The sequence below is a fragment of the Entelurus aequoreus genome, linkage group LG01 (assembly GCF_033978785.1).
Source record: "Entelurus aequoreus isolate RoL-2023_Sb linkage group LG01, RoL_Eaeq_v1.1, whole genome shotgun sequence".
Taxonomy (NCBI): Eukaryota; Metazoa; Chordata; class Actinopteri; order Syngnathiformes; family Syngnathidae; genus Entelurus; species Entelurus aequoreus.
In genome coordinates this window covers 818,769-843,214 of record NC_084731.1, presented here as the reverse complement: position 1 = coordinate 843,214, position 24,446 = coordinate 818,769, and the positions used below count along the sequence as shown (strand labels likewise).

Below are 24,446 nucleotides of genomic sequence, written 5' to 3'. Positions count from 1 at the left end.
GTCCATGCGCCGCTGTTGTGCTGGATAATGCACCCCCGCCGTAGAATGCACCCCCTGACGGCATGACAATCATTGGTACTTTAACTTTAACTTTTAACTTTAACTCGCCCTCTTGGCATTCTCTCCATGAGCTTCAAGAGGTAGTCACCTCAAATGGTTTTCACTTCACAGGTGTGATAGTTTTGATGTGACAATCTACAATGTAAATAATCATGAAAACACATTGAAATGAGAAGGTGTGTCCAAACTTCTCTTCGGGTGTCATGCGCTCACGTAACTGAAGGCAAAATACATCACAAAAGTCTCGATTTTCAAATGGCTCCTTTTAGAAAAAGGCAAGAGTGTTTTATAAATATCTCCGCCATGCCTACATGGTTTGATGTCACAATTTCTAGACTTACGGGGTTCCCAAATATAGGTACCGAAAGGTAAGAAAAGTTGGTTTTGCATAATGGGAACCCTTTAAATCAAATATTTCAACTAGTATGTGTAAAGCAGAAGACATAGGTGGTAAAGTGGTAGTGGTGTTCCTCAGTCAATGCTGCAGATACTTCAGTATGTTGGGAATAAAGTCCTGGGCGTCCGTCAACTTGTCCTTCCAGTCCTGAGGGATAGTTGCATCGGTGTAGGATCCCCCTGCCCCTAGCAGGGCGCCCAATGCTGACCCACGGTTACAGTTTTCCCCTGAAATGAAAATGAAGGCACATATCAGAAGCATTAGCACTGACCAAGGAATAACTGGGATTAAAAAAAGTGTTAAAACAATCAAATGTGCCATTCAGATGTGTTTTAATTGTTAATCATTACAAAGTGCCTTGACGTCTGAAATAGCTGAAAAAGTGAGCATTCCAACCTCCACAATTGGTGTTGGCCAGGATTCCTGCGGTGGGGTTGTCGTGAAACTGGTGGGCGAGGTAGAACATGCTAGAAAGTGCTCCTGGGAAGTCACAGCGTTAGTTCAGTGACATTTAACTCCCAGACAAAAGTTTCTCTCGCCACCTTTGGTGTAGCAAGCAAGGCCGAGGTGACTGACAGCACTCTGATGAACCCGCAGGCGTTGTTCAGACCACTCGGGAAAGCTGACACGCCCAGAGACAAAACATTTGAAAAGGTTTCTTCAATGAATCAAATGTACAGTGCAAATAATCCTTTCCTGGGAGATAGAAAAAAGCATGTAAGAGCAACATTGTCTGAGTTTGCACCTGGCGGCCTGTTGACTGTACTTGTTGCAGGTGTCCCACACTCCCAGCGTCCTGAGAGCACCTTCAGCCTGCTGGCAGACGCTGGCACCGCCCAGCACGGCGTGCAGTGCCCGGCTGTAGATGGACACGTACTCGGGCACAGCGGGGTGGGGGTGGGAGAGCTTCACAAACTCAACTGCAGCACAAACCTAAAGACCCACAGGTGAGAGGTTACAATAGAGAACATCAATGTTTGATTGAGTGGAACCCGCTTCAGTAAGTCCAGCTTATGTCGACAACCGCTTTATATCGACCAACTCATCACATTCAGCGTATTTTCCCGAGAAAGTGGACATACCTGGTTGACTGTGGACAATTATTAGAGGTTCAAAGGGGTTATGTCTTTTAAAAACAGGCCCATTTATGTCAAATGTCATTATTAACATGGCATGACAACAAGATAACTCCTGTCTAATTACACAACATTCAAAAAGTGACTTCTTGTTCTGTGCAAAACTTCAAAATTAAAACATTTTACAGTTTTTTTTTAGACCAGGGGTGGTCACACTTTTTCTGCAGGTGAGCTACTTTTCAATTGACCAAGTGGAGGTGATCATTCACATTTATATTGATTTATTTATGAAAGAGAGGTTTCTGTTAACAAGTGAAAGGTGTTTAATGATAATATAAGCATGTTTATTATAAGTTGCTATGATTGTGATGACTTGCATTGATGGGAATCAGACAGTAGTGATGATAACCTCCACTTAGAATCAGACAGTAGTGATGATAACCTCCACTTAGAATCAGACAGTAGTGATGATAACCTCCACTTAGAATCAGACAGTAGTGATGATAACCTCCACTTAGAATCAGACAGTAGTGATGATAACCTCCACTTAGAATCAGACAGTAGTGATGATAACCTCCACTTAGAATCAGACAGTAGTGATGATAACCTCCACTTAGAATCAGACAGCAGTGATGATAACCTCCACTTAGAATCAGACAGTAGTGATGATAACCTCCACTTAGAATCAGACAGTAGTGATGATAACCTCCACTTAGAATCAGACAGTAGTGATGATAACCTCCACTTAGAATCAGACAGCAGTGATGATAACCTCCACTTAGAATCAGACAGTAGTGATGATAACCTCCACTTAGAATCAGACAGTAGTGATGATAACCTCCACTTAGAATCAGACAGTATTGATGATAACCTCCACTTAGAATCAGACAGCAGTGATGCTAACCTCCACTTAGAATCAGACAGTAGTGATGATAACCTCCACTTAGAATCAGACAGTAGTGATGATAACCTCCACTTAGAATCAGACAGCAGTGATAACCTCCACTTAGAATCAGACAGTAGTGATGATAACCTCCACTTAGAATCAGACAGTAGTGATGATAACCTCCACTTAGAATCAGACAGTAGTGATGATAACCTCCACTTAGAATCAGACAGTAGTGATGATAACCTCCACTTAGAATCAGACAGTAGTGATGATAACCTCCACTTACAATCAGACAGCAGTGATGATAACCTCCACTTAGAATCAGACAGTAGTGATGATAACCTCCACTTAGAATCAGACAGTAGTGATGATAACCTCCACTTAGAATCAGACAGTAGTGATGATAACCTCCACTTAGAATCAGACAGCAGTGATGATAACCTCCACTTAGAATCAGACAGCAGTGATGATAACCTCCACTTAGAATCAGACAGCAGTGATGATAACCTCCACTTAGAATCAGACAGTAGTAATGATAACCTCCACTTAGAATCAGACAGTAGTAATGATAACCTCCACTTACAATCAGACAGTAGTGATGATAACCTCCACTTAGAATCAGACAGCAGTGATGATAACCTCCACTTAGAATCAGACAGCAGTGATGATAACCTCCACTTAGAATCAGACAGTAGTGATGATAACCTCCACTTAGAATCAGACAGTAGTGATGATAACCTCCACTTAGAATCAGACAGTAGTAATGATAACCTCCACTTACAATCAGACAGTAGTGATGATAACCTCCACTTAGAATCAGACAGTAGTGATGATAACCTCCACTTAGAATCAGACAGTAGTGATGATAACCTCCACTTAGAATCAGACAGTAGTGATGATAACCTCCACTTAGAATCAGACAGTAGTGATGATAACCTCCACTTAGAATCAGACAGTAGTGATGATAACCTCCACTTAGAATCAGACAGTAGTGATGATAACCTCCACTTAGAATCAGACAGTAGTGATGATAACCTCCACTTAGAATCAGACAGTAGTGATGATAACCTCCACTTAGAATCAGACAGCAGTGATGATAACCTCCACTTAGAATCAGACAGCAGTGATGATAACCTCCACTTAGAATCAGACAGCAGTGATGATAACCTCCACTTAGAATCAGACAGTAGTGATGATAACCTCCACTTAGAATCAGACAGTAGTAATGATAACCTCCACTTAGAATCAGACAGTAGTGATGATAACCTCCACTTACAATCAGACAGTAGTGATGATAACCTCCACTTAGAATCAGACAGTAGTGATGATAACCTCCACTTAGAATCAGACAGCAGTGATGATAACCTCCACTTAGAATCAGACAGCAGTGATGATAACCTCCACTTAGAATCAGACAGTAGTGATGATAACCTCCACTTAGAATCAGACAGTAGTGATGATAACCTCCACTTAGAATCAGACAGTAGTAATGATAACCTCCACTTAGAATCAGACAGCAGTGATGATAACCTCCACTTAGAATCAGACAGTAGTGATGATAACCTCCACTTAGAATCAGACAGTAGTAATGATAACCTCCACTTAGAATCAGACAGCAGTGATGATAACCTCCACTTAGAATCAGACAGTAGTGATGATAACCTCCACTTAGAATCAGACAGTAGTGATGATAACCTCCACTTAGAATCAGACAGTAGTGATGATAACCTCCACTTAGAATCAGACAGCAGTGATGATAACCTCCACTTAGAATCAGACAGCAGTGATGATAACCTCCACTTAGAATCAGACAGCAGTGATGATAACCTCCACTTAGAATCAGACAGTAGTGATGATAACCTCCACTTAGAATCAGACAGTAGTGATGATAACCTCCACTTAGAATCAGACAGTAGTGATGATAACCTCCACTTAGAATCAGACAGTAGTGATGATAACCTCCACTTAGAATCAGACAGCAGTGATGATAACCTCCACTTAGAATCAGACAGTAGTGATGATAACCTCCACTTAGAATCAGACAGTAGTGATGATAACCTCCACTTAGAATCAGACAGTAGTGATGATAACCTCCACTTAGAATCAGACAGTAGTGATGATAACCTCCACTTAGAATCAGACAGTAGTGATGATAACCTCCACTTAGAATCAGACAGTAGTGATGATAACCTCCACTTAGAATCAGACAGCAGTGATGATAACCTCCACTTAGAATCAGACAGCAGTGATGATAACCTCCACTTAGAATCAGACAGTAGTGATGATAACCTCCACTTAGAATCAGACAGTAGTGATGATAACCTCCACTTAGAATCAGACAGTAGTGATGATAACCTCCACTTAGAATCAGACAGTAGTGATGATAACCTCCACATTTGACAATGAAGTCCTCCTTCCTGTCCAATACCACATGAAAGTTTGTCCAGCTTCCATACTCCTCTTTATGCACTTTACAAGAAATACATTGGCGGAAAACTCCGTAGCTTTCTGAGACTCTTATTTTGTTAGCGCAGGCAGGATGAAGCAGCACTTTTGTTGTGAAGACAGGAACTGTGCAGTCGGTCTTTACAGTTTTGACGGCAGGTACGGCGCGAGAGTCTGTTGAAATAAAAAGTGTTTCTGGCCTTCCTGTCGGTCGTTTTTTCTTAATAATGATCTGGCAGCAGCCAGCATCATCTCACAAGACCCTCGGGTGTTGTCAATGTCAATCAAGTGACCAAAGTCACGTCATAGTAAAGATTAATGATGGCCAATTTTTAAGTCTATTTTTTTAATGCCTGACTGGCGATGGACTGACACACCCTCCGCCATGGACTGACACACCCTCCACCATGGACTGACACACCCTCCACCATGGACTGACACACCCTCCACCATGGACTGACACACCCTCCACCATGGACTGACACACCCTCCACCATGGACTGACACACCCTCCACCATGGACTGACACACCCTCCACCATGGACTGACACACTCTCCACCATGGACTGACACACCCTCCGCCATGGACTGACACACCCTCCACCATGGACTGACACACCCTCCACCATGGACTGACACACCCTCCACCATGGACTGACACACCCTGCGCCATGGACTGACACCTCCACTTACACACCCTCCACCATGGACTGACACACCCTCCACCATGGACTGACACACCCTCCGCCATGGACTGACACCTCCACTGACACACCCTCCACCATGGACTGACACACTCTCCACCATCCACTGACACACCCTCCGCCATGGACTGACACACCCTCCACCATGGACTGACACACCCTCCGCCATGGACTGACACCTCCACTGACACACCCTCCACCATGGACTGACACACCCTCCACCATGGACTGACACACCCTCCACCATCCACCGCTAGCTTGCCATCCACGTAATGTGCACCCCTGGTTTAGATTGTTAGCCAACGAAATAAAGATTTGCGCACGTACCAAAGCTTTATAGGTAATGAGGTGAGGACATCCAAATAAATGACCAGAGCAGCTCTATTACACAAGAGTGTAAAATATCAAATGAAAACAGAATCAAAATAAAAATCTGCACAGATGTCCCGGTTTAATTAAAAAGGCTTAAAAATGGGTTTGGTATGGCCTTTATTGTAGCTAATTCTCCTTTTGTCTCTGGCCAAAGTCAAACGTAAATGTGCAAGCAATAACGGTTTTGATTATGCTGATAACCGCTTAGGTCAGCCAGTCCGAAAGGCATCAACATAAACTCCACGTCCATTGCACCAGACACCGGGTGGGTCTGTGGGTGGGTGGGTGTGTCCCCACATCTGTGGTCCCCTCCAAGGTTTCTCATTGTTATCCCATTGGCTGGAGTTTTTTCTTGCCCTAATTGGGATCTGAGCCGAGGATGTGGTTGTGGCTTGTGCAGCCCTTTGAGACACTCGCGATTAAGGGCTATATAAGTAAACTTTGATTGATTGATTGATTGATAAACAGGTTCCACTGTAATGAATTTTTTCATGCATCTGTAACCCGCTTGGTTTAGCACCTTTTTCACTTCCGCCCAGGTCTTGAAAATGGATCCACCGAATGAGTGTGCAGGAGCGCCAAACATCGAGCTAAAAGCTCTCAACTCCATGTCCAACACAAGCTCTTAAGGTGCTAGACCAGTGGTTCTTAACCTTGTTGGAGGTAACGAACCCCACCAGTTTCATATGCGCATTCACCCAACCCTTCTTTAGTGAAAAATAAAATGTGTTTTTTTTTCAAATTCAAGCCGAAGTTATATGTTGTTGGTAACACTTTAGTATGTGGAACATATTCTAAGTAACAAAGACTTAATTTAGAGTTATTTGGACACTAGGGGAACATATTCTAAGTAACAAAGACTTAATTTAGAGTTATTTGGACACTAGGGGAACATATTCTAAGTAACAAAGACCTAATTTAGAGTTTTTAAGTAACAAAGACTTACTTTAGAGTTATTTGATTAGGGTTAGGGTTAGAGGGTTAGGGTCAGGGTTAGAGGGTTAGGATCAGGGTTAGAGGGTTAGGGCCAGGGTTAGAGGGTTAGGGTTATAATAAGGCCATGCCGAATAAGGCATTAATAAGTACTTAATAATGACTAGTTAAGAGCCAATATGTTACTAATTTGCATGTTAATAAGTTACTAATTAATGGTGAATATGTTCCCCATACTAAAGTGTTACCATGTTTTATTACTGGTGCACAAAATGAAGCGTGCATGAACATCACCTTGTTCTAACAACAAAACCAACACAGTGCATAAACCCACAACAAACGACACACCTGCAAATCAGTCTGACTTCTGCTGTTGTCGTATCCGTAATACGCCGATAGGGAGAAGTTTGTATTTACACGATGAGTCGGGTGTGTCTTGACCTCCGCCGAACCCCTGAGGCCGACTCACCGAACCCCTAGGGTTCCATCCAACCCAGGTTAAGAACCACTGTGCTAGATAGTGAGGTATACCAATGTACACTGGCTGGTCTCTATTACACATCCACCTTCTTATTTCTACTCAGTGAGCGTGGTACTCACAGCTTCCTCCTCACTGCTTGAGGCTGAGAGAAGAATGAAGGGCAGAGTCATGGGAAAACAACCGATAGCATCCAGCTGGCTGTCATGGAACGAGGCGCTTAGCTTCTGCCTTGAACGTCTTTCCGCAAACTCCAGAACCTTGCATGGGTTGATAGACAATGGGGTTGTTAGTTAAACAAAATGGGTAGACTTTGACATAGATTCCTGTCATCCAGTATTAGAATGTTGTTTCCTCAAACTACCATCTTAGAGCATTGAGATTGAGCTTACATCCCGGCTTGATGTCGGCCTGCTGTCCTGCCAGTCCGAAAAGAATGATCGGTGGAAAGACTCGGCATATGTGTCGCTGTGCATGCCAGGTGTGGTCAAGAACTGAATGTAATCCACCAGCACGGCAGCCCGAGCATCAGGAAGAGAGATGTCCGCATAACCAGCGCTGGCGAGCGTTCGAGCGGCTCGGAGGGCACACAGGACATTGAGCGTGTTGTCACCTGCCTTCATTCCTGCAACATTCCAACATAGGTAATCATTACTATTGTACATTAGTCAACAAACCATTGCCATCTGCCAAAAGGTACCTTGGTGATAATGAGGGGATCCACCAGAGGATTTCCAAAATGGCAATTTGTCATGAAGAATGACGTTACCAACCACCTCCTCTTGATTGGCAGTCGACAAGCACCAAGTGCGGCCGCTACCAGCTGAGTCACATAACCACAGAGCTTTAAAAACCACTCAGCAACAAACACATTGAGAAGACTCACTGGTGCTGGAAAGGCTGAGGATGCTGCTCGGGTGTTTGCTTCTGGGCGCGTTCAAGCCGGATATCCAACCACCAAAGTCTCGCTTGATGTCATGGATGTCGTAGTACCAGTGGACAGGCATTGACATGGCGTCGGCTGCACACATGGCCCATAAGGCTTCCCTCACAGACCGCCACACAGGAGTCATCTACCAGGTGTAAAGCAAACTCCTTCACAACTTTATTGGCATAAGACTGCCCTCACAGACCGCCACACAGGAGTCATCTACCAGGTGTAAAGCAAACTCCTTCACAACTTTATTGGCATAAGACTGCCCTCACAGACCGCCACACAGGAGTCATCTACCAGGTGTAAAGCAAACTCCTTCACAACTTTATTGGCATAAGACTGCCCTCACAGACCACCACACAGGAGTCATCTACCAGGTGTAAAGCAAACTCCTTCACAACTTTATTGGCATAAGACTGCCCTCACAGACCGCCACACAGGAGTCATCTACCAGGTGTAAAGCAAACTCCTTCACAACTTTATTGGCATAAGACTGCCCTCACAGACCGCCACACAGGAGTCATCTACCAGGAGCAAAGTAAACTCCCTTATAACTTTATTGGCATAAGACTGCCCTCACAGACCGCCACACAGGAGTCATCTACCAGGTGTAAAGCAAACTCCTTCACAACTTTATTGGCATAAGACTGCCCTCACAGACCGCCACACAGGAGTCATCTACCAGGTGTAAAGCAAACTCCTTCACAACTTTATTGGCATAAGACTGCCCTCACAGACCGCCACACAGGAGTCATCTACCAGGAGCAAAGTAAACTCCCTTATAACTTTATTGGCATAAGACTGCCCTCACAGACCGCCACACAGGAGTCATCTACCAGGTGTAAAGCAAACTCCTTCACAACTTTATTGGCATAAGACTGCCCTCACAGACCGCCACACAGGAGTCATCTACCAGGTGTAAAGCAAACGCCTTCACAACTTTATTGGCATAAGACTGCCCTCACAGACCGCCACACAGGAGTCATCTACCAGGTGTAAAGCAAACTCCTTCACAATTTTATTGGCATAAGACTGCCCTCACAGACCGCCACACAGGAGTCATCTACCAGGTGTAAAGCAAACGCCTTCACAACTTTATTGGCATAAGACTGCCCTCACAGACCGCCACACAGGAGTCATCTACCAGGAGCAAAGTAAACTCCCATATAACTTTATTGGCATAAGACTGCCCTCACAGACCGCCACACAGGAGTCATCTACCAGGAGCAAAGTAAACTCCCATATAACTTTATTGGCATAAGACTGCCCTCACAGACCGCCACACAGGAGTCATCTACCAGGTGTAAAGCAAACTCCTTCACAACTTTATTGGCATAAGACTTCCCTCACAGACCGCCACACAGGAGTCATCTACCAGGTGTAAAGCAAACTCTTTCACAACTTTATTGGCATAAGACTGCCCTCACAGACCGCCACACAGGAGTCATCTACCAGGTGTAAAGCAAACGCCTTCACAACTTTATTGGCATAAGACTTCCCTCACAGACCGCCACACAGGAGTCATCTACCAGGTGTAAAGCAAACTCCTTCACAACTTTATTGGCCATAAAACTCAAAGTGCTTACAAAGCACAAAGATGATAAAAATGAGATCATCTTAGTCATCTCACTATGAGAATTACAACTTACGTTCCTATTTATCCATACATTTTCTACCGCTTGTCCCTCTGGTGTATTTGTATACAGTACAGGCCAAAAGTTTGGACACACCTTCTCCTCATTCAATCTTTATGTTCATGACTATTTACATTGTAGATTGTCACATCAAAACTATGAATGAACACATGTGGAGTTATGTACTTCACAAAAAAAGGTGAAATAACATGTTTTATATTCTAGTTTCTTCAAAATAGCCACCCTGATTACTGCTTTGCACACTCTTGGCATTCTCTCCATGAGCTTCAAGAGGTAGTCACCCGAAATGGTTTTCACTTCACAGGTGTCATAGTTTTGATGTGACAATCTACAATGTAAATAGTCATGAAAATAAAGAAAACACATTTAATGAGAAGGTTTTGTCCAAACTTTTGGCCTCTACTGTATATTTATTCAAATGTATTATTTATGGAGTAAATTGTGTCCGCATTTAGAAAAGGAAGTGAATAAATGTGTTGGTATTTGCTATGAAATAGAACACGGGTGGCACCAAGTGACCTCTGCTTCTTCCTACTCCTTTTCGAAAATGTTGAAAGAGAAACTGGAAATGGTGAAGAATCATGTTGTAATTGTGTGCGTCTTCGAGACAAATAATAATCAAACATAATTAGCCGAAAATCTGACTTTCCTACATCACATCTTTAAACTGTATTTACACGGATGTATTGACTATTCCCTACTCGCTGACTGAAATGTATTTCAAATTAAAAGCATTTTACCTGCCAGGAAAAAAAATACTACTTTATAGGTTAAAAAAATAGATAAATAAATTTCATGTACACATTCATTTAAACTGTATTTACGCGGATGTATTGACTATTCCCTACTCGCTGACTGAAATGTATTTCAAATTAAAAGCATTTTACCTGCCAGGAAAAAAAATACTACTTTATAGGTTAAAAAAATAGATAAATACATTTCATGTACACATTCATTTATAGCACAATTAGCGAAATACTAATTAATGAAGGTAGTGATCGCCTCACTTTTCATGACGTCAGAGTTGCACAACTTGTCGATTAGACTGTTACACAAACACACCGGAAGTAACACCAGCCATGTGTTGCTGTTTTTTTGATTGTTGCCGAAAACTGGAATAATCGCAAACAATAACACAGCAAACAATAAAACAACACAAAATAACACGTCACAATTACACAATACACAATAACACAACAAATAATAACACAACACAAAATAACACAACAAACAATAAAATAACACATCACAATTACACAACACAAAATAACACAACACAAAATAACCCAACAGAAAACAACACAATAAAACAACACAAAATAACACAATAACAAACCTGACTTTCCTCACGTGAACGTGACATGCGCAGAAGTGAAGAAGCTACGGTGACCGACTGAAGTCTCAAATGAACGGTGAGAATGTTTCCTCCTTTTAAACTCGCAGGCGAAATATATTATTCAATGAATTATAAAACTACAGTGGCCGACTGAAGTCTCAAATGAACGGTGAGCATGTTTCCTCCTTTTAGACTCGCAGGCGAAATATATTATTCAATGAATTATAAAACTACGGTGACCGACTGAAGTCTCAAATGAACGGTGAGAATGTTTCCTCCTTTTAAACTCGCAGGCGAATTATATTATTCAATGAATTATAAAACTACAGTGGCCGACTGAAGTCTCAAATGAACAGTGAGCATGTTTCCTCCTTTTAGACTCGCAGGCGAAATATATTATTCAATGAATTATAAAACTACAGTGGCCGACTGAAGTCTCAAATGAACGGTGAGAATGTTTCCTCCTTTTAGACTCGCAGGCGAAATATATTATTCAATGAATTATAAAACTACGGTGGCCGACTGAAGTCTCAAATGAACGGTGAGAATGTTTCCTCCTTTTAGACTCGCAGGCGAAATATATTATTCAATGAATTATAAAACTAGTCCAGTTTTCATAAGTTGGATATCAATATTCAATTATATTTTGCTGCATGTTATTTTGGCAGCATATGTATCGAAATTGGACATTGTGACTTTCAGACGTTTTGTCTGCGAGACAAACAACAGGGCACATTATCCTACTGCTTTTGTTTGAAGAGAATCTTTCTTCCAGTCAATGCTGCTGGGGCTAATTGTTAGAAATATAACAACATTTGGAATGCCATTAAGATCAAATATAAAATGCAAGTTTGGGTATGATTTAGTATTAACAGGATCTCAGCTGCTGGTTTGATTTGAAGTGATTTAGTTAGCATAGCAGCTAACGCCTTCTAGTTTCACTTTGTTGTTATCTTCAGTTCTGCTGTCTTTACTAAGTCTTTACTAATTAAGTCTTTACTAAGTCTTTACTAAGTCGTTCTTTGGGCTTGAAATGGATGCTTCATTTGATCAAGATGTTGGTGAGAAGTCCACATTATTGCTTGTAGTCCTGTGAACTGTTGTGTGATACAATCTGTCAAATCTGCTGATGTCCCCAAGTCCATCCATCCATCCATTTCTACCGCTTGTCCCTTTTCAAAGATGGAAAAACACCTTCTCACATTTTGTGTTTCAAGATCGGGCAAAAACGTTCTGGGCCAAAGAGAATGTGGACCACGTCTTCAAGATCATATACAAGCACCTCAACCACCTGAGGGAAGTCCTGAAGAAGAAGACCGCATCAGACAAAGGTTCTCTTGTTTGCGGATCAATCAGCATAGTAGTTTAGTCTTTATTTGAAGGGACAATGCACAGAAACATTAAGTTTAAATACAGATATGTTCTGTACCAGATTATAGCTAAATAGCTCATTTCCATCTGCAGTCCCTGGCTACCTAAATGAAAGGGACACAAAAATCATGCAATAAAATTATGGCAATAAAATCATACACAAGTATTAAGAAAAGTCATCAAATGCCTTTTCATGGACACATACTTAATATACAATACAAGCACACCTCATTTACATCATCACACAAAGACAATACATGCTTTTGTTCACATCTGTCATCATTTGTAAAAACAACCAAGATTTTAACACACACATCTCACAATTTACAATAAAAAATGCTCTCATGGATAAATATAATACACATTAGGTTGATGTGTCAAACATAATGCCCACCTTAGTGACCGAGTGAGCAGCTTTGATTGCTCCAAAGCCACTTTTTAACTTCAATTGTGAATGAAGAGTCATCTGTTAGACTTTTCAAGTTTGTTGTGAGGTCCTTCCATTCCTTTATGGCTTTATATGAAAAGGCTGATTGTGCAAAAGAGGTTTTACATCTGGGTACGCCACACTGCCCCCTGGTGGAGGCTCGTGTGTTTCTAGTTGTCACAGCAGATGTAAAATGGACAAAGTGCTTAAGTGGCGCTGGTGCAGTGTTATTTAAGATTCGATGGGCCATTCGTATTGATGCTAATCTTTGAATGTTAGCTAAATTTAACAATCTATATTTTTGGAGAACTAAACAGTGATTGTGGTGTTGTGGTTTTCGGTCAAGGATTTTGAGGGATTGTTTGTGCAAAGTGAACCTTTTTATGTTGTATTTAAGACTCTGGCACATCTGTTTGATACGTTTTTTTAAAGCCAAGTGTTGGCTCTAAAATGACACCCAGGTAACGATATTCACTAACATTTTGTATTATTTCCTTATTAACCGTTATATTTGGAAAGGATGACATTTTATATTTGTTTACAAAATGCAGTTTTCTTAATGTTTAATGTAAGACAAGAGTCATGTAGCCATCTTGCCACCTTCTCCGTGGCTGCTGGAAGTTTTCTGGCAACCGTTTCAGCGTCCTTTCCCCAAGTATAAATAACCGTGTCATCTGCATACATCTGGATATTTACCTCCTCACATACAGATGGCAGGTCATTTATATACATGGAGAAAAGAAGAGGGCCGATATTAGAGCCTTGTGGCAGGCCAATATCAGTAGCGGTGAGACTGGATGTTGTGTTATCAATACGGACACATTGGGTCCGACCAGATAGATATGACATAATCCAGGCCAGAGGATCTGTCGACAGTTTAAAAGATGTTCATTTTGTAAGTAACTTGGGGTGACTGACTGTATCGAATGCCTTGCGGAGGTCTAAGAATATTGCTCCAACTACACCTCCATTATCAAGGTTTTGTTTGATTGTTGCTAGTAGAAGGCAACATGCAGTTTGATTGTTTCTAGTAGAAGGCAACATGCAGTTTGATTGTTTCTAGTAGAAGGCAACATGCAGTTTGATTGTTTCTAGTAGAAGGCAACATGCAGTTTGATTGTTTCTAGTAGAAGGTAACATGCAGTTTGATTGTTTCTAGTAGAAGGCAACATGCAGTTTGATTGTTTCTAGTAGAAGGCAACATGCAGTTTGATTGTTTCTAGTAGAAGGTAACATGCAGTTTGATTGTTTCTAGTAGAAGGCAACATGCAGTTTGATTGTTTCTAGTAGAAGGCAACATGCAGTTTGATTGTTTCTAGTAGAAGGTAACATGCAGTTTGATTGTTGCTAGTAGAAGGCAACATGCAGTTTGATTGTTTCTAGTAGAAGGCAACATGCAGTTTGATTGTTTCTAGTAGAAGGCAACATGCAGTTTGATTGTTTCTAGTAGAAGGCAACATGCAGTTTGATTGTTTCTAGTAGAAGGTAACATGCAGTTTGATTGTTTCTAGTAGAAGGCAACATGCAGTTTGATTGTTTCTAGTAGAAGGTAACATGCAGTTTGATTGTTGCTAGTAGAAGGCAACATGCAGTTTGATTGTTTCTAGTAGAAGGCAACATGCAGTTTGATTGTTTCTAGTAGAAGGCAACATGCAGTTTGATTGTTTCTAGTAGAAGGCAACATGCAGTTTGATTGTTTCTAGTAGAAGGTAACATGCAGTTTGATTGTTTCTAGTAGAAGGCAACATGCAGTTTGATTGTTTCTAGTAGAAGGCAACATGCAGTTTGATTGTTTCTAGTAGAAGGTAACATGCAGTTTGATTGTTTCTAGTAGAAGGCAACATGCAGTTTGATTGTTTCTAGTAGAAGGCAACATGCAGTTTGATTGTTTCTAGTAGAAGGTAACATGCAGTTTGATTGTTTCTAGTAGAAGGTAACATGCAGTTTGATTGTTTCTAGTAGAAGGTAACATGCAGTTTGATTGTTTCTAGTAGAAGGCAACATGCAGTTTCGGTCGAGTGATTTGCCCGAAAGCCAAACTGCATGGGATGTAGGAGGTCTTCATAGTCCAAATGTTCTGTGAGTTGCTCCACGATCACTTTTTCTATTGCTTTGGATATAACGAGGAGATGGCTAATTGGTCTGTAATTGTTGATGTCTTGTTTATTTCCTGCTTTATGGATTGGGATGATAGTGGCAGTTTTCAACGTAGTAGGGAAAGTGTTTTCTGTTATTGATTTATTTATCAATGTTGTTATAGGAGCAGTAAGACTATCTTTATACGTTTTTAGGAAGAAAGTGTCCAGACCGTATATATCTCTAGATCGTGAGTTTGATAATGCAGAGAGGATTTTGTTTACCTTTGTTTCATTTGTTCATTCTAAATTTAGTCCATCCTGAATAAATGGCAATTATTTGCACTGATGAATCAGCCGTCTGATGTCTGGCTCTTTTCCAACAGAACAGGTTCAGGCATTGAAGCTATTTGACTGCCTGGATTGGACGGTTCTGTCTTCTTCAGTGGACACCCCAGTGGTGCGGGTTGTTGTCGGTGCTGGTAACTAACCTCTGCTGCAAATTAAATGCATGTGGCACATTTTGTAACTACTCATTTTTCTATTTTCCTGCTCAGATGATGTACCGCAAAATGAACTTGCCCAGCAGAGCCCTACTTCCACACCTCCCTTGTCAGCCACTTGTCCTGCAGGCGGTGAGGAACTGCTGCCTCCTCTGGAGCCCGCTCAGATGCCCTACCATCTGCACGAGTGCTGCAAGGTAATATGTTCCACTACCAACATTCCATTTCTCTTCTAAGCAGCTTTGATGCTCTTCTCTCTTTAGACCTGCCTGCCTTCTTTACCTGACATGTTCCAGTCCACACCGCCATTCTGGGCTCAGAACCCGCTTATGGCCCCGCAGCTTTGCAATTTCAGGAGGATTTTGGCCAAAAAAGAACCGCAGACAGATTTTTTAACTGAGGAAGAACATGAAGGCCGCTGGGATGTCATTTATAAAACCCCATGTGGGCAAAGCCTCCGTAACCACGACGATGTGATGCGCTTTCTATTGGCCACAGAGAGCTACGATGTACTGCAGGTCAGCCACTTTCTTCTACATGACTGTATTGCTAGTGTCAACATTGTGTACGTGCTGAAAGATTCATTTAGGATTGTTTATCAAAATATAACTATAGATGTCAACATTGTGTACGTGCTGAAAGATTCATTTAGGATTGTTTATCAAAATATAACTATAGATGTCAACATTGTGTACGTGCTGAAAGATTCATTTATGATTGTTTATCAAAATATAACTATAGATGTCAACATTGTGTACGTGCTGAAAGATTCATTTATGATTGTTTATCAAAATATAACTATGGATGTCAACATTGTGTACGTGCTGAAAGATTCATTTATGATTGTTTATCAAAATATAACTATGGATGTCAACATTGTGTACGTGCTGAAAGATTCATTTATGATTGTTTATCAAAATATAACTATAGATGTCAACATTGTGTACGTGCTGAAAGATTCATTTATGATTGTTTATCAAAATATAACTATGGATGTCAACATTGTGTACGTGCTGAAAGATTCATTTAGGATTACTGCCTTTGGTAAAAAGTTGAACTATTTTACGTTTTGCCCACATTTGCTTTCTTTTATTCAGACTCGCCCAGTTGGTGCTTTTCGAAATCTGATTAACACAAATAATATCAAGATAATACTTAAATGGGAAATATCAATCAATCAATCAATGTTTATTTATATAGCCCTAAATCACAAGTGTCTCAAAGGGCTGCACAAGTCACAACGACATCCTTGGTTCAGAAAAGTGAAGGCTGAGGCAAAAATACAACCACCTACTGTAGAACCTATTAATGGAAACTTAAAGGTATCATAGTAGAACTGATACAGATCACCCTCAAAATGTAATCATTTGTTCCTCTTACCATTACGGACATTTCCTGAACTGTTCTTAAAAATTCTCCGATAATAAAGTTTTCATGCATGCACAATTTTTCTTAAGTAAACAAATGTGAGCATTTAGTTTTTTGTTGCTGTGGTAACATTCTGGTAGTGTTGTCCCGATACCAATACCTCGGTACCAGCACCGGTACCAAAATGTATCTCGATACTCTTTGATTCTTTTCTAAATAAATAATAACCTTTAAATGTACCGTATTTTTCGGAGTATAAGTCGCTCCGGAGTATAAGTCGCTCCGGCCGAAAATGCATAATAAAGAAGGAAAAAAACATATATAAGTCGCACTGGAGTATAAGTCGCATTTTTTGTGGAAATGTATTTGATAAAATCCAACAGCAAGAATAGACATTTGAAAGGCAATTTAAAATGTCTAAAGAATAGTGAACAGGCTGAATAAGTGTACGTTATATGAGGCATAAATAACCAACTGGTATGTTAACGTAACATATTATGGTAAGAGTCATTCAAATAACTATAACATATAGAACATGCTATACGTTTACCAAACAATCTGTCACTCCTAATCGCTAAATCCCATGAAATCTTATACGTCTAGTCTCTTACGTGAATGACATCAGTAATATTATTGGACATTTTACGCTAATGTGTTAATCATTTCACACATAAGTCGCTCCTGAGTATAAGTCGCACCCCCGGCCAAACTATGAAAAAACTGCCACTTATAGTCTGAAAAATACGGTATATCAAACAAACCTTAAACAAGCTAAGATGGCTCTTGTGTTTTTTTGACTCTGCTCCTGTGGACTGAAGTGTGTCTGCTGCACGCTTTTCTCCTCGTGTCGTAAAATCTTGCACTATTCCTCCCTTTTTAATTCCCCCTGGAGAAACTCTGGAGAAACGTTCATCCTTTTCACAATTTGAACGATTGGTACAGTCAAAACAATCACAAGCATAGGACATGTTTTCTTTGGGAAAGGCTTAATGGCGCCCAGTACCCATTGACCACCACAAGTATTCATTGGGCGGGACGTGACATGCCAGCTATACTGGAGTGTGTAGAGCATTCTTGTTCCGTATGTGATAAATGACTCTTAATTTGACCACACCTGACTCAATTAGGCTTAACCCTTGATCTGAGATTGAGTTGCTGGTGTCTAAGCAGTGGTTCTCAAAATGTTACCACCTCAGAAAACACTTGGCTCTCCAAGTACCAACATAATGACCAACATTAAAATAAGTAATGGCCTAAGTATTCATTAAAAACAAGGCAGAGGTTTTATTTAACAAGTATTTAGTATTTTTGGCCACTGTAACAGTACTCAGTTTAAACAGTAACACTGTGTTTGAATAGAGGAAAATAAAACACTGTACTTTGATCAAGTGCTTCTTTGGCGCACCACCAGATGGAGTACGTGTACCACAGTTTGAGAACCTCTGGTCTAGTGATCCAGTAGTTTAGTGGCTACTTCGGGGCCGATAATCCATGAGTAAATTTAGTGCACGATAAATGAAAATGAAGTTGATAAGTTTCTCCGTCTCTTGCGTGCAGAGGTTTCACTCTCAGCAGCTGAGCATGTTTGTTGTAGAACACAATTACATGAACAGAGTTGACCATCTTGTCAGTCACCCGTGATCTTTGTTTGTGTGGGTGGAGGCGGGAGAGCACCGCAAGCTAACACAAATGAGTTGGGGAAAAAAGGTCATTGCAAAGCAAATGTCCTGAGCTGCCAGTTTGTTTGTTTTTACCGCAAATCAACAAGTGTAGATTTGTGGGTGTATTACTGTAAATGTATTACTGTTAGAGATGTCCGATAATATCGGCCGGCCGATAAATGCTTTATAATGTAATATCGGAAATTATCGGTATCGTTTTTTTTGTTTTTTTTTATTAAATCCACATAAAAAACACAAGATACACTTACAATTAGTGCACCAAGCCAAAAAACCTCCCTCCCCCATTTACACTCATTCACACAAAAGGGTTGTTATTAATATTCTGCTTCCTACATTATATATCAATATATATCAATACAGTCTGCAAGGGATACAGTCCGTAAGCACACATGATTGTGCGTGCTGCTGCTCCACTAATAGTACTAACCTTTAACACTTCATTTTACTCATTTTCATTCATTACTAGTTTCTATGTAACTGATTTTATATTGTTGTACTTTCTTTTTTTATTCAAGAAAATGTTTTTAATTTATTTATCTTATTTTATTTTATTAATTTTAAAAAAAAAGGACCTTATCTTCACCATACATGGTTGTCCAAATTAGGCATAATAATGTGTTAATTCCACAACTGTATATATCAGTATCAGTATCGGTTGATATCGGTATCGGTAATTAAAGAGTTGGACAATATCGGGATATTGGCAAAAAGCCATTATCGGACATCCCTAATTACTGTAAATGCCAAAATGCCATCACAGTTTATTACAGTAAAAAAAGTAGTTGTTTTTTTTCATTTAGAGAAAAATGCTGTAAAAAGCACATTAAATTTCACAATTTGACCATGAAATCTATTGCTACTTTTACATTGCACCTTTTGATTTTGTAATCATTATTATTAGTATTTATTTCTATTTAAAAAATGGTTTGAATGTTTGATCATATATTTTTTGCATGATATTTACGTTAACATCATTTGCGATTACATGGAGTACATATATTTTTTTCCCCCAAAATGGAAAGGAATAATACATTTAGTACTTTATTGATACATATTATTTCCAGGCTTTTGAGGTTATTTGATGTCCAGCCCACTTATCACAGGATAGAGAGCGGGAATTGTGACACTCCGCTGTGAGTTTGACAATTTCAACAAATCATTTCAAAATCCTTCCTCCAGCTAGACTACTTCTCCTTCAACATGGCCGTGCAGTTGGATCCTTCTGAAGTGCAGAGTCCCCAGCTTCCGGAGATAGACCTGAGTCGTGGCTCTGAGCCAACGCCAGTGGAGCTGTGCCTCGGCCCCGGCGATACCCGGCCTGCTGAATTCCGCTACAGGAAGGAACGATGGCCGCACGGCTGCTTCTTGAGCCGCGGCCCCATGTTTGATGCCTGCTGTGACTGCCCGGACGGCTGCTTGGACGCACAACGCTGCGCCTGCATCGCCATGACGGGAGCTCAGCGCAATTATAGCCATCAGAGACTGACCGAGCCTTTGCCGCTAGGGTGAGTTGAGGAGAGTATGAATGACAGGTGTGGCTAATCAGCGGGTGATGACGTGCGGCAGGTTGTTTGAGTGCGGGCCGTGGTGCAGCTGTGATCGAGCACGCTGCCAAAATCAACTTGTGCAGCGAGGAATCCGAGTCCGTCTTCAAGTGTTCTGGAGAGACCCTTGTGGCTGGGCTGTGCGTTGCCGTGACGACTTGGATGCGGGGACTTTTGTGTGCATATTTGCAGGTAAGACAAACAACTAGAGATGTCCGATAATGGCTTTTTTGCCCATATTGTCCAAGTCTTAATTACTAATTCCGATATCGACCGATACCGATACATACAGTGGTGGAATGAACACATTATTAAGCCTCATTTAGTTGTGATGCCCCGCTGGATGCATTCAACAATGTAACAAGGTTTTACAAAATAAATCAACTCAAGTTATGGAAAAAAGTGCCAACATGGCACTGCCATATTTATTATTGAAGTCACAAAGTGCATTCTTTTGTTTAACATGCCTCAAAACAGCAGCTTGGAATTTGGGACGTGCTCTCCCTGAGAGAGCATGAGGAGGTTGAGGTGGGCGGGGTTGGGGGGGTAGGGGCTAGCGGGGGGTGTATATTCAAGTTAAAGTAGCAATGATAGTCACACACACACCCTAGGTGTGGCGAAATGTGTCCTCTGCATTTGACCCATTCCCTTGTTCACCCCCTGGGAGGTGAGGGGAGCAGTGGGCAGCAGCGTTGCCGCGCTACGGGAATCATTTTTGGTGATTTAACCCCCAATTCCAACCTTTGATGCTGAGTGCTAAGCAGGAAGGTAATGGGCCCCATTTTTTTTATAGTCTTTGGTATGACTCAGCCAGGGTTTGAACTCACAACCTACCCATCTCAGGGCGGACACTCTAATCACTAGGCTACTGAGTAGGTATTGTAGCGTCCCGGAAGAGTTAGCGCTGCAAGGGGTTCTGGGTATTTGTTGTGTTGTGTTTATGTTGTGTTACGGTGCGGATGTTCTCCCCAAAATGTGTTTGTCATTCTTGTTTGGTGTGGGTTCACAGTGTGGCGCACATTTGTAACAGTGTTAAACTTGTTTATACGGCTACCCTCAGTGTGACCTGTATGGCTGTTGACCAAGTATGCCTTGCATTCACTTGTGTGTGTGAAAAGCCATAGATATTATGTGCCTTTAAGGTTTATTGGCGCTCTGTACTTCTCCCTATGGCCGTGTACACAGCGGCCTTTTAAAAAGTCATACATTTTACTTGTTGAAACCGATACCGATCATTTTAAAGCATTTATCGGCCGATACTATCGTCAGTCCGATATTATCGGACATCTCTACAAAGAAGCCATCATTTTATTCTGATGTCCACCCCAAATAAGTGCTGACTATGTGGACTTCTCCAGGCGTGATCCTGCAGAGAGCCCAGAGACCCATCGAGCCTCCTCCTCCCAAACTGACCAGAGTGGATTTGCCGTCAGATGACGAGGTGGAGGTGGTGACGGAGTGGCTGGCACCCCCCGTACTGGAAGGGAGCACCTTGGAAACACCTGCACCCACCTCGCCCCCGCTGCATGTTCCAGTAATCCAGAGACCCACAGAGGTCAGCGCACATCCGGACGAAAAGACGGGGAAGAAGATCTCTGTGATGACCGCAAATGCTGCTGGGAATGGCAACAAGATGGAGAGTCTAAAGAGTTTGAACAGAGTTACAAACCCTGGTGGTGTTTATTTGTTGGATGCCACGAGGGAAGGAAACGTGAGCCGCTTCTTCAACGTAGGTGAACTTAACATGAAGTCATCGTTAGAGACACATTTTTAGTTGACATGTCCAGTCTGTTAAAAAAATATATATATATTTCCATAATTATTATATATGATGTATTCAAACTAGAGATGTCCGATAATATCGGACTGCCGATATTATCGGCCAATAAATGCTTTAAAATGTAATATCGGAAATTATCGGTATCGGTTTCAAAAAGTAAAATGTATGACTTTTTAAAAGGCTGCTGTGTACACGGCCGTAGGGAGAAGTACAGAGCGCCAATAAACCTTAAAGGCACTGCCTTTGCGTGCCGGCCCAGTCACATAATATCTACGGCTTTTCACACACACAAGTGAATGCGAGGCAGACTTGGTCAACAGCCATACAGGTCACACTGAGGGTGGCCCTATAAACAACTTTAACACTGTTACAAATATGTGCCACACTGTGAACCCACACCAAACAAGAATGACAAACACATTTGGGGAGAACATCCGCACCGTAACACAACATAAACACAACACAAAGAATACCCAGAACCCCTTGCAGCGCTAACTCTTCCGGGACGCTACAATATACACCCCCCCGCCAACCCCGCCCACCTCAACCTCCTCATGCTCTCTCAGGGAGAGCATGTCCCAAATTCCAAGCTGCTGTTTGGAGGCTTGTTAAAAAAAAAATAATGCACTTTGTGACTTCAATAATAAATATGGCAGTGCCATGTTGGCATTATTTTCCATAACTTGAGTTGATTTATTTTGGAAAAATGTTACATTGTTTAATGCATCCAGCGGGGCATCACACCAAAATGAGGCATAATAATGTGTTCATTCCACTACTGTATATATCGGTATCGCTTGATATCGGAATCGGTAATTAAGAGTTGGACAATATTGGATATCGACAAAAAAGGCATTATCGGACATGTCTAATTTAAACCCCTTTGAAAAGGACGGTACATTTATTTTCAAAATGTACAGATGATGCATGTAGTGTAAGCTGTGTTAGTCAATGTTAATTTTATTTTTTGCAAACTACTGCAAATGAATGAAGTTTACAGATACATCTAACTTGCAATGATGTTGAAGATTTTCAGTGCCGCTTAAAATCCACACCGATAAGAAGAAAAGAAGAAGAATATTCAGTATTTTCTGGGGGGGACTTTAATAAATACATGAATAATGTTGAGATCATTTAGCTGTAAATCCTGTAAAGTTCCAATTATAATACACTAGCGTTCAAAAGTTTGGGGTCACATGTAAATGTCCTTATTTTTGAAGGAAAAGCACTTTAAACTAGTCTTAACTTTACAGAAATACACTCTATACATTGCTAATGTGCTAAATGACTATTCTAGCTGCAAATGTCTGCTTTTTGGTGCAATATCTACATAGGTGTATAGAGGCCCATTTCCAGCAACTATCACTCCAGTGTTCTAATGGTACAATGTGTTTGCTCATTGGCTCAGAAGGCTAATTGATGATTAGAAAACCCTTGTGCAATCATGTTCACACATCTGAAAACACTTTAGCTCCTTACAGAAGCTACAAAACTGACCTTCCTTTGAGCAGATTGAGTTTCTGGAGCATCACATTTGTGGGCTCAATTAAACGCTCAAAATGGCCAGAAAAAGAGAACTTTCATCTGAAACTCCACAGTCTATTCTTGTTCTTACAAATGAAGGCTATTCCACTAAATTGTTTGGGTGACCCCAAACTTTTGAACGGTAGTGTATATTCAATGTTATTTATTTTGGAATTACATTTGTGTTCTCCTAAGACTAATCGGTTGAGAATTGTTGTCAGAAACAACCTGTGATATGAATGCCATTTGACTTGTATGTCCACTGCAGCACAGTTGCCAGCCTAATCTTTTCATCCAGAACGTCTTCACTGACTCTCATGACCCCGACTTTGCCATCACCGCTTTCTTCACCAGCCGGTGAGAAGAGCACTAATGATGTACTGTGTTTCAGTCTGCAATATTACAAGTGTGTGTGTGTGTGTGTGTGTGTAAGTGTGGTGAAGGCAGGTACGGAACTCACCTGGAATTATTCTCCTGACACACACGTGCCACCCAAGCATCAACAGGAAGTGGCGTGCATGTGTGGCAGCGGCTGCTGTCGAGGCAGATTCATGAAGGAGAATTTCCGTGACGTGGCTGCTTGTGGACGTGGAGATGCTTGTGAGCCCAACACTCCTTGATTCTACTACTTTTTCAAATAAAACACTTTTTACATCTTCCTGTCCCTTTTTATTTTGAAATCAATACATAAGGATTATTCATAAAGTAGATTACTTAGAACACACTAACATATTATTTATTCATTCGGGTTTATTGAAATTACAGAACTAGTAAAGTTACAGACATGATGTGTCATGTTTAAGGCTAAAAGTCAAACATTATTAGCAAATGTACAAAAAATGTTTGTCATGACTTGTGAGAATGAAGAGCAGAGAAGAAAATGTTGTTTCAGA

General features: G+C 41.1%; 2 protein-coding genes across 9 annotated transcripts; one reads left to right on the top strand and one right to left on the bottom strand.

The window, feature by feature from the left end:
* Positions 1-520: 520 nt before the first annotated feature.
* Positions 521-11,704, bottom strand: LOC133646390 (uncharacterized). 2 transcript variants are annotated; one of them, XM_062041710.1, is made up of 9 exons: positions 11,291-11,704; positions 8,241-8,429; positions 8,055-8,177; positions 7,747-7,979; positions 7,477-7,614; positions 1,203-1,390; positions 1,000-1,079; positions 854-937; positions 521-684 (listed from the first exon to the last, which is right to left on the bottom strand). In XM_062041710.1, exons 1-9 carry the CDS (start codon positions 11,304-11,306, stop codon positions 536-538), a joined length of 1,200 nt encoding a protein of 399 aa, XP_061897694.1. In that variant the 5' UTR covers positions 11,307-11,704; the 3' UTR covers positions 521-535. The 2 variants fall into 2 exon arrangements, with proteins under 2 accessions (XP_061897694.1, XP_061897685.1); XM_062041701.1 differs by having other exon boundaries at positions 8,241-8,427; positions 11,280-11,702.
* setdb2 (SET domain bifurcated histone lysine methyltransferase 2) lies at positions 11,120-24,210 on the top strand. 7 transcript variants are annotated; one of them, XM_062041647.1, is made up of 10 exons: positions 11,120-11,355; positions 12,497-12,610; positions 15,539-15,634; positions 15,710-15,852; positions 15,919-16,173; positions 19,885-20,210; positions 20,272-20,441; positions 21,608-21,978; positions 23,822-23,910; positions 23,987-24,210. In XM_062041647.1, exons 1-10 carry the CDS (start codon positions 11,349-11,351, stop codon positions 24,171-24,173), a joined length of 1,758 nt encoding a protein of 585 aa, XP_061897631.1. In that variant the 5' UTR covers positions 11,120-11,348; the 3' UTR covers positions 24,174-24,210. The 7 variants fall into 7 exon arrangements, with proteins under 7 accessions (XP_061897631.1, XP_061897640.1, XP_061897650.1 ...); XM_062041656.1 differs by lacking the exon at positions 11,120-11,355 and adding an exon at positions 11,500-11,541; XM_062041666.1 differs by lacking the exon at positions 11,120-11,355 and adding an exon at positions 11,706-11,727.
* Positions 24,211-24,446: the final 236 nt, after the last annotated feature.